Source organism: Limanda limanda, chromosome 9 (genome assembly GCF_963576545.1).
Source record: "Limanda limanda chromosome 9, fLimLim1.1, whole genome shotgun sequence".
NCBI classification, from domain to species: Eukaryota; Metazoa; Chordata; class Actinopteri; order Pleuronectiformes; family Pleuronectidae; genus Limanda; species Limanda limanda.
Window position 1 is genome coordinate 7009838 of NC_083644.1, and position 13251 is coordinate 7023088.

A 13251-nucleotide genomic window follows, 5' to 3' on the forward strand; every position below is an offset into this window, starting at 1 on the left:
CTCTGCTCCTGCAGCCTCTGCAGTATAAAACTCTTTTCATTCATCTACCTGATTGTTCAGTCATCAATGCGGTGCAGACATCGTGGCCAAGCTTTTCTGCTCCTCGCTAGTTTGTTTTCTAGTTCATGCACTGTCTGTGCCTCAGGTTCCTTGCACCTGCTTCACCTCCTCCACCTCCCCCACCTCCTCCACCTCCTCCACCTCCCCCACCTCCTCCACCTCCTCCACCTCCTCCACCTCCAGCCTCATCCTCCTCTGCAATTACCAGTCTGCCACGGTCTGCTCCGTCCGTCTGGGGAGGAGAAGCTTCGTCAATCTTAGAGTCTATGATTCATTTCTAATTGATATATGGGTGAAGACAGTCAAAGCATAACCCGGACAACTGTATCTACTGATGAAGAACAAAAATACAACAGCAAATGGATGAGTAACTATAAGAAGAGACTTTATGAACTTTAACTTTCTCGTCTCATCTCTTTTGCTCATCTTCACTGTTGTTCCCAATATCCTTCATTCATACTGATTTGACTTAACACGTCTACACTGCACAGTCTCGCCTCTCGATTCATTTTCCAATATCCCCGGCAGCTAAAGTCCTGGTTTAAATTACCTTACAAAGCCCCAGAGTCTTAGCGTGCAATGAGAAATTAATCCATGTTTTTCCTGTAGTTTCAGAACAAGTAGACTGTGCATTTTTTATTCCTTGTTGGCTTGTAAAACTTGGAAAAAGTAGAGGTAATAATTGTCCAATCTGAAACTCACGTATAGCCCCAGAACACCCGGTACAGGCCTACTCTGCTGCAGTCACATGGTGGACGTCCTGATGGAGGCAGAGCTACTCAACACACTCAGGACGGATCAGTCCCAAAATCAATCCAAATATCATCAGCAATTCATCCTTGTTTACGTGCACATCCCAGATTCTCCCCAGGGTGACTGAGCAGGAGCCAAAAGCACCATTCACGCTACTTAGACTCACACGTTGGGGACTGAGCAGCGACCAGAAATAACTCGAGAGAGAGAGAGAGAGAGAGAGAGAGAGAGAGAGAGAGAGAGAGAGGAACCTGACAGAGAGAATCCAACTTATTTTCAATCAAGCCGCCTGTCGCTCCGAGATGAAAAGTGACAGTGAGATGTGAATTCAATGCACTCGCATTTCTTTTCCGGCTCAAGTGAAGTACAATGACAGAAATGGAAATTATGGTTGTTTCTTTCCCCCTTTTGAAGACATCCCATAGACGGGATCTGACCATGCACAGAGACTGGAGGAATGAAGGGGGGTGAAGTACAATTTGTAAATATCGTTTTTTCCATTAGAATAGAAAGTGTCACTCTCAGGGGGATCAGAGAGTTTCTGCTTTGAGGACGTGGAGGATAAGTCGCTGAGGGAGACGGATGAACAGTAGCAGTCATCAGCACTGTCCTCAGTCCTCTGTCTGCTCTGTGTCTGTCTGGTCTCAGTGGTGGAGTTACTTCCTTTCAGCTCTATAAGTAAATTAAATTTGCATTCAGTAAAACCAATCTAAATGTTTCTGGCATTATATTACAATATGATGTAGAGTTTAGAAAATATCTCTACACATTACGTAAAGTTATTGATTTATTATGCCTAATAATAGCAATGATTTAGATCCTTGCTGCTGTCGAACAAATGGAGTAGAAAGTGATGATATTTGATGAAATGGAGTAAAAGTGAAAAGTACCTGAAACAAAGTAAATATACTGTATTACATGCAACCTCTTAAATACACAGAGGCCGCAATTATTGCTGTAAAAATGTAAAGTATCATGAAATAGAATTACTTGAAGTACCTCAAAATGTATTAAGATGAGCAATTGGGTATGCTTTGGATATTTTGGATTATTACCACATATACATGCATTTTGTGTGTGTTGGTGCAAAAATAAGAAAACAGGACAATTAAAAGAAAAAACAACAAAACAATGTTTCCTGGCTGCTGACTTCCTACTGTAAAAATGTTGATTCCTGACGATATGGTTGAAATTAAAGTCTTCAGATTCTTTCATCCTCCAGGGAACAGATAACTTCAAACAGTGGTTCTCTCTTATTAAATCTCTGTATGTCTTCTACCTCTCAGCACTTCAAACAGGAAAAAGACTCATGGAGGAAGAGACACAGCTTTAATATTCACACACTCATATATAAGTCTTTACTGTCACAAGAAATATATTATACAAATGTATATGTGAGCCCAGACAATCACAGGAACCTAACGTGATGTAATGTGTCCCACAGACGGACGTGCAAAGTCACGGTCCACGACTCTTAATTCAGCCACTTAGGATGAATCCCTCTCGAGGGACATTTTGAGTGAGATCATGTTACTTTCATGGTCACTGGCCAAAGCGTTAGCATTCAGCACGTGTCCATTCCGTCGCTCTGGATGCAAGGCCCCACACTCACGACTGCTACGTGACCACAAACGGTGAATACACAAACTGTCTTTAGACAACATGAAAGTGATTGATGGCGTTTCGCAGCCTTTCTCCTGCTCCAGTGACACTGCTGCAGCTCGTTCTTCAGGATCGTACATTTTGGACACACTTTCTCAGGGAAGGTGGTTTGATATCGGAGTATTCTTGAGGAAATAATAAATTTTCAGACTTTGGTTTAAAGCAAAATGTTGTGAAAATGTAGGAAAAATAGTTTTCGTTGACCAATTCTCTTATAACTAAATTACATCCCCAGGTTCTGCAAGGAAAAGAGAGAGGTTTCAGACACACACTCACACAAAAACCTTTACCCTAACCTTAACTATGACCAATTTATGCCTAACCTCCACCTCAACCTAACCACAACTCACATCTGACCCCTGACCTTCGAACCAGGACCTCAGAAATTATATTCAGCCTTATTTAGACCAGGCTTTGGTCCACATGAGGTGTGATGGTCCTGACAAAACCAATGATTATGCTGGAAAACTTAAACCGTGGACCATAAACTTAGCCTTAGCCTAATCTTACCCTTACCTTAAAACATGTCCTAACTTTAAAGATGTTAGGATTTATGTTATGGCTTTTTGTCCCCGTAATGTGTCTTTGTAAACAGGTTTTTGTCACCACATCATGAGTTATACCACAAACCCAAACACACAAGGGAACACATATGCAGACGTATCCCTAGTTTAAGTAGCACAGTGAGAGTCGCTCCTGTCTGGATCGTCCCTCTGGACCACAGCAGTGATACTGGGCCAACGCTGCAGACACTTCTCTCTCTCTCGTGTCACGTCACAGTGACAGAAATCGACTTGAGGGGTGTGGCCTTGGAAAAGCTTTGTCGATAGTGTCTTTCTTGACGAGGTGGCAAGTGACACTCATGATTCATCTGAGACTTGTAATGATTTTTTAATTGGATTCTCTGAGACAGAAATGATTGTTTGACAAATTAGAATCATCCCTGCATCTCCCTCAGTTGGTCCAAAATGCTGCTGTTAGGACTCTTCAAAAAACACCAGTCCTGGCCTCGCTGCATTGGCTCCCTGTTGGTTTTCGTATTGATTTCAAGGAGTTATTGGTGACTTTTAAAGATTTACACAACCAAGCCCCCTCTGTACACCAAGTTTTTACCAGCTCCCTGTGAGCTTGAGCTCTGGTTGATTCCTGAGCTGATTGCTGACTAAAGACGATCATGCTTTTGCAGCACAGGTCTCAAAACTGTGGAATAACTCACCAGCTGATTAGACCTACTACTCACTACCTTCATCTGTTACTGCTGCTTTGGCCCTCGTTGTTGTTTATTGTGTGTTTATGTTTATAAATGTGTGAAGCTCTTTGTAACTTGGTTAAGAACATTGCTCAACAAATTATCTTCTCCTATGATAATCTTAATCGTATTATATTATTATTAGTAGTCGTAGTACTAGTATTGTTGTGGTTGTGTAATTATTATGATTATTATTGTTGTCACTAATTATCTATCTATCTATCTATCTATCTATCTATCTATCTATCTATCTATCTATCTATCTATCTATCTATCTATCTATCTATCTATCTATCTATCTATCTATCTATCTATCCATCTATCCATCTATCCATCTATCCATCTATCTATCTATCTATCTATCTATCTATCTATCTATCTATCTATCTATCTATCTATCTATCTATCTATCTATCTATCTATCTATCTATCTATCTATCTATCTATCTATCTATCTATCTATCTATCTATCTATCTATCTATCTATCTATCTATCTATCTATCTATCTATCTATCTATCTATCTATCTATCTATTTTTCTATCTATCTATCTATCTATCTATCTATCTATCTATCTATCTATCTATCTATCTATCTATCTATCTATCTATCTATCTATCTATCTATCTATCTATCTATCTATCTATCTATCTATCTATCTATCTATCTGTCTGTCTATCTATCTATCTATCTATCTATCTATCTATCTATCTATCTATCTATCTATCTATCTATCTATCTATCTATCTATCTATCTATCTATCTATCTATCTATCTATCTATCTATCTATCTATCTATCTATCTATCTATCTATCTATCTATCTATCTATCTATCTATCTATCTATCTATCTATCTATCTATACTTGGGTGCACGACAGCTCCCCCTAGAGGATTCACTTGACATTACATACTAAAGTGGAGGTAAAATTATTTTTATTGTTATATTTAACACGCACTGTGGGGAAATAATCAGTTTTGTACATTAAATAAAAAATATCATTGTATTTCTTAAAATGTACAAAAATACGACATATTTATTTCCACGAGTGAAGAGACGACAACAATATAAATGTAATAATATTATACAATATGTTCTCACACTTTTCCACTCTATTAAATAACAATTTTGAATATATGTGTTTGATCATTTACGCCTAAACATTTCCTCGTATATATTATTTTTACATGTAGGAACGTTTGATCTCTCGGAGTGTTTCCCCCGGCGGGCCCCTATCTGAGGGACGCTGCTCTGCGTCACTTCCTCCCCACGCGTACCTCTCCGGACATGTGAGCAGGAGACAAGCAGACTCTTCTCACACATCTCTTTATTCTCCATTTTATATTCTGCTGTGATGATCATCGATCGCATCAGCATGGAGTCCGCCGAGGAGTTCAGTCTTTCCGAGGAAGAGGATGAAGAAGAAGAAGAGGAAAGTGAAGAAGAAGGAGACGAGGAAGAGGAGGAGGAAGAGGGTGACGAGGAGGAAAACATCGAGTTAACAGACCAGCAGGTCAGTTCAGAGACATGTGTTGTTTTCTACACGTGTTGCACTGTGTGACTGATAAACACATGAAAGAGAAGAGACACAATCAACATGTTTGTGATGATGTTGTGTTAGTGTTGCTGTAAAATAACTAGAGAGACTAAGTACTAAACACTGGCACAAATACATGTTGATAAATAGTGTAAATTCGTTTAAATCAAAGCTGTAGATTCTCCTGTTGGTCACTGACTTTCTATGATATCAGATTGTGACTCAATTCTTACACTTCACTGTTACTTTCACACTTTTCATTTATTTTTATCTACTTCTTTTTAAAATTCTGCTTTTTTTCTATTGTCCTATGTTGCTTTTATAATTTACCATGATGCCTTGTTGTGGAAAAAAGAAAAACACATTGCCTTGAATAAATAAGGTGACAAAGTACATGGGAATAAAACAACAAGACAAAACTAAACGGTTACAGGTTACATTAAAGAAAATATCAAAAAAAAATTCCTTTCCTATTAAAGTATATGTGTAAGAATTGTTTTTATAAACAGGTAAAGTGCTGGAAGGTTTAATCTCCTCAGGAAATGAACTCCACAACACCTGGGACTTTACTTCAGGAAGTACTAACCAGTGTTGGTAGGTTAGATTATGAATTATGATTACTGTGCTGAGCTTTAAAAGCTTTTAACAGAATCATAAAATCAGTCTTCAATGTAACAGGAAAGGAGAAATTAGAGATATAGGCTCTGTATTGGTTGAAATGAGACCAACTAGCTGAAGCTCAGACCCGGATCCATGTGTGTTGTCTTAATAAATTGAGAAATATGTTAACCAATGTGATTTTTAATTCCTTTAGCTCCAAGAAGCCTTCGCTAAAGGGTTGTTGAAACCAGGGATGAACGTTCTGGTGGACAAACCCAAGAAGATGACCAACAATGCGGTGAGTGAGACCTGACGTGTTATAATCCTCATATCATATAAATAATCAACAGAACAGTTTTGTCATCACTGGTATTAATCAACGTACCTGTACCTGTGTTGTGATGCAGGAGGGTTTGAAGCAATGTCTCGCCAACTTCCGTAAGGACCTCCCCTGGGTGGAGAGGCTGGATCTGACCAACCCGCCGGCGGATGACATCATCTCTAAGATGGAAGGGAAAGTTTCCACCGCGGCAAACGGAGAGATCAACCCAGACGACGACTTCCAGAGGGAGATGTTCTTGTAAGTGATCGGAACCCGGATGTGGAGTTGTTACTCACTGGATACACCAATATCAAAAGTTGTGTTATTTATTAACGTTCCTTCTGAGGATATTTGTAGCATCTAACATCACAGGATCAGTTTCCAGCTTTCAGTCTTAAGCAGAGTTCTCATTTTGTGTGTGTGTGTTTTTAATTTCCAGCTACCGTCAAGCTCAAGCTACAGTCATGGAGGCGTTGCCCATGTTAAAACAGCACAAGATCTACACCAAGAGGCCGGAGGATTACTTTGCAGAGATGGCCAAGTCGGATGTGCACATGCAGAAGGTGAGCAGCAGCTTCTTCTATAACACAAGATAAAAACTCACTATTCGTTTTATAACTCATAAGAGAAGCGTTCAAATTATCTCTCAGTAGATCTTTATGTTTCCTGATTTGTGTATCTTCAACTGGGAGCAGTCTACTAATGAGCTATATCTGAAATGTACTGTAATACTTCTACCTTGAATCCAAATATTTCTCACACACGTCTGTTTTCTCTTTCTGTGTCCAGATCAGGAAAAAGCTCATTTCGAAGCAGTTGATAATCGAGAAGTCGGAGAAGGCCAAGAAACTGCGAGAGCAAAGGAAGTACGGCAAGAAGGTTTGTCCCTGTTTCCTAAAGTCACACTTTCTCTCTCATAAGTCTTGAGTCCAGTCATTAGTATCTAGAAAATAGTTTCTTATATTTGTATTTACACAACATAAATCTTGAATGTGCCAGGTCCAAGTTGAAGTGATCCAGAAGAGGCAGAAAGAGAAGAAGGCCATGATGTCTGCCGTGAAGAGATACCAGAAAGGTGGGTGATTGAATTCCTTTTTTAAAAATTATTTATGAGTTTCAGTGTTCACAGAAAGTTCAAACAGTTACTGTAAAAAGTCTTAATGGTTATTGAAACGATCTCGACTTACTGTTTTCACTAAAATCTATAGTTGTGAGAATGCTTTACAGTTTGAGGTTTAATATTTCTGATGGTGTTCTCTCCCAGGAATGACCGACAAGCTGGATTTCCTGGAAGGAGACCAGAAGCCCGGCAGAGAAGCCGCTCAGGGCGCAAAGAAAACACCGAACAAGAAGGGGTAAGGTTTCCAACTCCAAGCCCTGCACATTACAATCGTAAATATATCGAGCTTAATATTCTTTAATTCCTGATGTTTCACAAACGGCTAAAAAAAATAATTTCGTTCACAGCCCCAACTCCAAGAGGAAGTTCAAGGACCAGAAGTTTGGCTTCGGGGGCAAGAAGAGTGGAAAGAAGTGGAACACCAAAGAGAGCTACAACGACGTGTCCAGCTTCCGAGCCAAGGTGGCCAACGCAAAGGGCGCGGGGGGGAAGAAAGCGATGGGAAAGAAAGGCAAAGCGATGGGAAATAAGAATGTGAGTCATGGTTAAACAGTCCTCCCAGATTTACTCCATGTAGAGAAGTTTGTCCCCGGAAGTAAAACTAACTGTTGTTTCACTTTGTTTTGACAGAAGCGTCCGGGTAAGGCCGCACGCAAGAAGGCGAAGACTCGTTAACAATCTGGACTAAGACTTGCTCCCAGGCAGGATTTCTGTTGAAAGGAAAACCTCCTGCATTTGTTGTACAATATGTGTTCTGTAAAAATGAGTCTGGATTAATATGGAGGACCCTATAAACCCCTTTTTGAGACGTCAGAGGAGGCGACTGAGAAGATGAACTGAGTCGCGTTTCCCCAAACAGTTATTTTCCAATGTACAGTTTCCATGATGCTTGTGAAGATCTTTGAAATTGTCATAAACACGTTTTTATCATTTGTGGCCCTTGTTGTCTCTATGTGCTCGTCAAGCTGCTTTCAGACAATACGTTTCCAGAGAGGCTAAATGTCAGAATGAAAATATCTGAGTTGCTCTGGAACTTTACCTTCCAGTCCCCAAGTACAGTTTCCGGAAAAACCACAGCAAGCGAGAGGGAGTGTTGTTGATGTTGTTTAATACTGAAAAACTGTAAAATATCGTAATACAAATATCTCAGGATCACAAATACACAAGAGATTTCCACCAGGGATAAAGAGAAATCAACATTCGGGAGCTTTCGAGGTTTAGAACAGTCGGCATTGTGAACAAAAACGTGGTTTCCTCAGGAGTTTGTCCCGCCTCCTGCAGGCTCCTCCCAGTCGTCATTTGTCTAAACGCTCTCGACCTTTTCCTCTGTCTTGAGTCAGACGTGTTCACCACAAATTTCATTCTTGAAATCTGAAAGAGAAACTCCAGAACAGCTTCAGAACTTGTCTGGCCTTACAACAACTACATTTTCTGTTTGCTGTTCAGAGTTTGGAGGATTTTGTTTATTTCCAACAACCTGACTCATCGATTCTCCCTCCTGTGACTTGACATTTCCTGATATTGAGCAGCCGTCAGCGATGCCCTTTCCCATTCATTAATATGATTAGCATGTGGTGGCTGCGTTAGCTTTGTGTTTCGACCTGTGCTGGTGTTAGTTTGCAGAGATGGAAATCTGCTGCTGACACCATGTTTGTGTTACACACTAATACATATGAACACGTATGTTCACTTCATGGCTATTTGCAGCCTGATGGTTTAATTACATTTCCTCAGGGCACTTTCTGTGTGTCTGGTGACGTCGGTGCTCGCCCGGTGGAAGTTAAACCTCTCGTCTTGGCAGTTGAGTGGAATCTGTGGAGGAGAAAAATGGTCAAATTGAGCATTTGATCTGGAGAAAGAGCTGGATTTAAATTAATAATACATGTGACTATACTATGTAATGGCTCTGCTGTTCTTTTGGGTTTGAACATTGGGTAAAAAATGTATACAACAAAACTTTCTAAAAACTAAAAAGATCGTATACAACTTTACACAAAACCCATGATACTGTGGAGTAAAGTTTAGATTTTAACAGCAACATTATTTCTGGGGTGAAAATAAAAACCCATGGCACATGGAAACTAAAAAGGTTTTCAATTTACACTTTGAATATTACATCATCAAGCCATACCTAACTGAGGAACATCCCTGTTTTAGAATTTACTCCATAAAGTTTGTTTTCAGGGTGTGATGGTTTCCACTACACGCAAAACTTTACTGCTAACCAGAGAGAAAATGATGGACTTGAGTTCAAACCCTCTGGTCTTCTATGAAGTTCAGTTGTTAACTCTTTTCCTCACCAGTGGATCTGACACCCATCCTACCTCCTGACTCTCAGTCAGGGGCGTTGAATACTTCTTGGTGGGTTCCAGACGAGCCTTGTGGAAGGCCTCGATGAAGGCAGCTGGAAAAGAGAAGACGTCAAACGTTCGTTAACTCAAAGGATCTCGACCTGTTTGGGATCAGATGGTTTCTTAAGAGAATCTCTGTGAACTCACAATTCTCCTCAATCAGCTCCGTTGGTTTCCTGGACATGGGTTTCTCTGTCAGAACATGAACTGTGACAACAGTGAGACACAAACACACACATAACAAACACACATTATACAACAAGGCACCAGAGGAATCAGCTGATATTCAAACTTCTTTTCAAATCATCCTTCAACTTAACCCTGTTAGTTAGGAGCTTTCGACTGTATCAATAATTTTCTTAACTTATGTATCATGTGGTAAATTTTGTGTTTAAACTTTACTACATTTAGCTTAAAATTCTTTTAAATTTGACTACTTGTAAATGCAGCCCCAGAAATGTAACTAGGTTAAAGTAATATTTACTCTTTCAAATTTGACTAAATGTCTCTTCAATTTAGTCCTTCAAATTTAATTTTATGTACAAATATAGTCCTTAAATCTGTCTTAATTCAAAAATATACCTTATAAATACAATCTTTTTAATTTGGCTACACGTATACATATATTTCTTGAAAGGAGAGTAAACGTAGTCCTTTAAATGTGGCCATGTTTATAAATATCATTGTGTGTATTTGACTCAATGTAACTTAGATGTAGTTTAGCAGTCAAACGCAAGCGTAATAACGCAATATTTCAAACGCGAGAAAACAAGGCTTTTAAAGAAAGTGAAGGATCCATGTCTGCACCCTTGAGAAGAAATGAATCATTCTTCTTCGTGTGAAGAGTCAAACCAACATGAAGAAGAATCAGATGAGCAGGTTTCTTACGTCTCTTGTGAGGGTTGATGCTGAACTCAGTGTGAAGCCTCTGGTGTCGATGCTCTTTTCCGATTCTCTCTAAATAAATCGCGTTGAGTTGAACCGGAGTCAGCTTCTCGTTTCCCGACATGTTTACACATCAAGACTCTCTCTGATGTTTGTTCTCTGCACGTTACCAAGGCAACGGTCAACCCTTTCCTGCAGCTGCAGTGGCGCAGATTGACCGCATGGTGGCGCTACATGCTAAGATTTGGTCATGGTGGGTGAGAACAAGAGCATAAACGTGTATATTTATCTAGTTACACCTCGTAATAATTATTATAAACTCTCTGTTTAGTCTAAAATAAGTGCTGCAGTTTTTTCTCCATTTCCATTTAGTTATAATTATTTTAAATGGTGAATTACTTTCTCTTTAGCAATTAAATGGAGATTTCTGCTCCTTAACAAATTAAAAGCTGCATTTAATTGATATTCATATTATTTAATTACATGTCTTTTATTTATTTAATTAATTAATACTTGTTTTTTTGTGGTGAATGAAACATCAGCATTGCTTTGGCACGTTTGAATAGTTTCCAACAGTTGCAGTTCATTTTTAAACACGATTTGCAATATCTATTTTTTATTTGTAATATTTTTCAGTCCAACTCAGAGATATTTTTAATATATTTGTATAATTTATTCCTAACAGCTGCAGGAATAGTAAACTCCACAAGCCTGACATTTATCTTTCTATTCAAAACCTGAAATATTGATGAATTCTCTTTCCAAATATATTTATATATTTATGCAGGAAAGAAACTGAAACCTTCAGGTTATGTATTATATTCTTTTTATATTTGAATGCTCACAGATTCATAGTGAAACCCAGATATTTTATTTTACCCACAGAAAACCATAAATCATCACAATCAAACAGCTCACAAAATATTCCGTCTTTCTTCATCCAGACACCAGCAAATCATTTGGTTTGCATCTAAAAGAAAATCCACAGCATTTGCAATCGTCTCCACTTTGAGCTATAATTAGATTTCCTTCATTAACAAATCTTGCGTCTTATCTCTGCTGTGATTCCCAGAAGCCGTTTGTTCATCCCAGTCCTCGCCGTCCTTCCTTCAAAGCATCATTCTGCTTTTTGGCGCCTGGAGCAAACAAACCCATCAAAATGTGTTAGAGGAGCAAAGAGCGAACGACTGACTCGGTTCACACAGCATGAAAAAGAAAATGAAGCCGAGAACAGTGTGAGTTTTCTTTTTGCTTCCATATGTTCTCTCAGGGCGACGGACGACAGTTGAGAGATTATTCTTAGTAAGCTCACCACACACACACACACACACACACACACACACACACACACACACACACACACACACACACACACACACACACACACACACACACACACACACACACACATACACACACACACACTCTGGCACTATTGAATCTGTGTGTGCACAGGCCTGAATGCACGCGTGTGTGAAGTTTAACGGTTGTTAACATTTCACACTGAGAGAAGAAACAAACTTTGCAGAAAGTAATAAATACCCAGTGAACTTGTGACGGTGTGTGTGTGTGTGACAGTGTGTGTGTGCAAGTGTGTGTATGTGTGTGTGTGTTCATACACATTATCTAGCAGCACACTTGACCTCCCCTGGTCTCTGGGGTCACGGATCACACATGAATAACAGCGGCCTCCTCCTTTCACATCTTATAAACACCAGGTCTGCTCCCTGCTGACGTCTCCCCACTTGTCCCCTCACATGAGGATATCACATTTCACTTCCCCTTCATTTGCTTTCCTCCTCCTCTTCTTCCTCTTCTATATCCTTCCCCATCTGTTTCCCCTCGGAAGTAATTCATTCTGATATTCAATTTTCCTTTCTCCCCGTATTTGTCAGTGGTGTCAACTTTTAGTGTTCGTTGCTTCTCCTCCCTGTAACAGACGGCCTGATAATGAAGGTTGAGATGTTCAGCTCTCGGTTCGCGTCTCATAAGCTGATCCGAAGCTTTATTGGCCCTGCGTGAAGGATATAAAGGAAATGGGTAATAACTCAGGCAGGGGAGGTGCTGGGGGAGAGATTTCTGTGATTTCAGTGTGGGGTTCGCAAGTGGTGTTTGTGTATGTGAGCGAGGGCGAGTGAGCAATATGTATAATGGGAGAACGGGAGGCCTGCTGGTGTGAAGCTTTGTTCCCGAGCTGCCGTCCCAGCGTCGGAGCGAGTTACCGTCACATCGGCTTCTCAGCTCCTCGGGCCCGGGAGTCGTCAAAGTTCAGTTTGAGAGTTTTTCTGAACTCCGTGTACCAGGGACGGTACCGCAGCTAGCGTGTGATTTAACAAAACCTGACATGATTTCAGCTGTTTCCCACTTTAACATGCATAGTTAATGAGGAGGCGTCTTAAACCATTTGTTCATTAACAAGGAGCCTCATTCGCCAACCTCCCCCCCCGAGTGTTAGGTTAAAAGAATTTTGTTCATGTTTAACAAGGCTGAGGAGAATCATTAAAGTTTCCTTATTTGAGTTTCCCATTTACTTTGGTGCTTGTAAAAGACACACTTAGGTACCAAGGGCAGAAATCAGTGGAGAAGAGAATCCTGCTGCAAAGAAAAGCCTGTTTCTGAAAAGAGGTTTGCAATTCTGGATGTTTTTCTTCATCTCTAATAACCTGTGGACGAAAGTGGCTCGTTAGACTCATGTTGGTTAAGCAGAATTGT

At 39.9% G+C, this 13251-nt stretch overlaps 2 protein-coding genes across 2 annotated transcripts; one reads left to right on the forward strand and one right to left on the reverse strand.

Moving 5' to 3' along the window:
• The first annotated feature begins 5000 nt into the window (after positions 1-5000).
• On the forward strand, positions 5001-8233 carry ebna1bp2 (EBNA1 binding protein 2). Its single transcript, XM_061077891.1, has 9 exons — positions 5001-5237; positions 6076-6159; positions 6269-6441; positions 6623-6746; positions 6973-7062; positions 7183-7258; positions 7448-7538; positions 7651-7837; positions 7934-8233. The coding sequence occupies exons 1-9, from the start codon at positions 5079-5081 to the stop codon at positions 7976-7978; spliced, it is 1029 nt and encodes a 342-aa protein (XP_060933874.1). The 5' UTR covers positions 5001-5078; the 3' UTR covers positions 7979-8233.
• A 786-nt stretch (positions 8234-9019) lies between these two features.
• Positions 9020-10663, reverse strand: cfap144 (cilia and flagella associated protein 144). The gene is made up of 4 exons (XM_061077477.1): positions 10543-10663; positions 9802-9861; positions 9604-9707; positions 9020-9115 (listed from the first exon to the last, which is right to left on the reverse strand). Exons 1-4 carry the CDS (start codon positions 10661-10663, stop codon positions 9020-9022), a joined length of 381 nt encoding a protein of 126 aa, XP_060933460.1.
• Positions 10664-13251: the final 2588 nt, after the last annotated feature.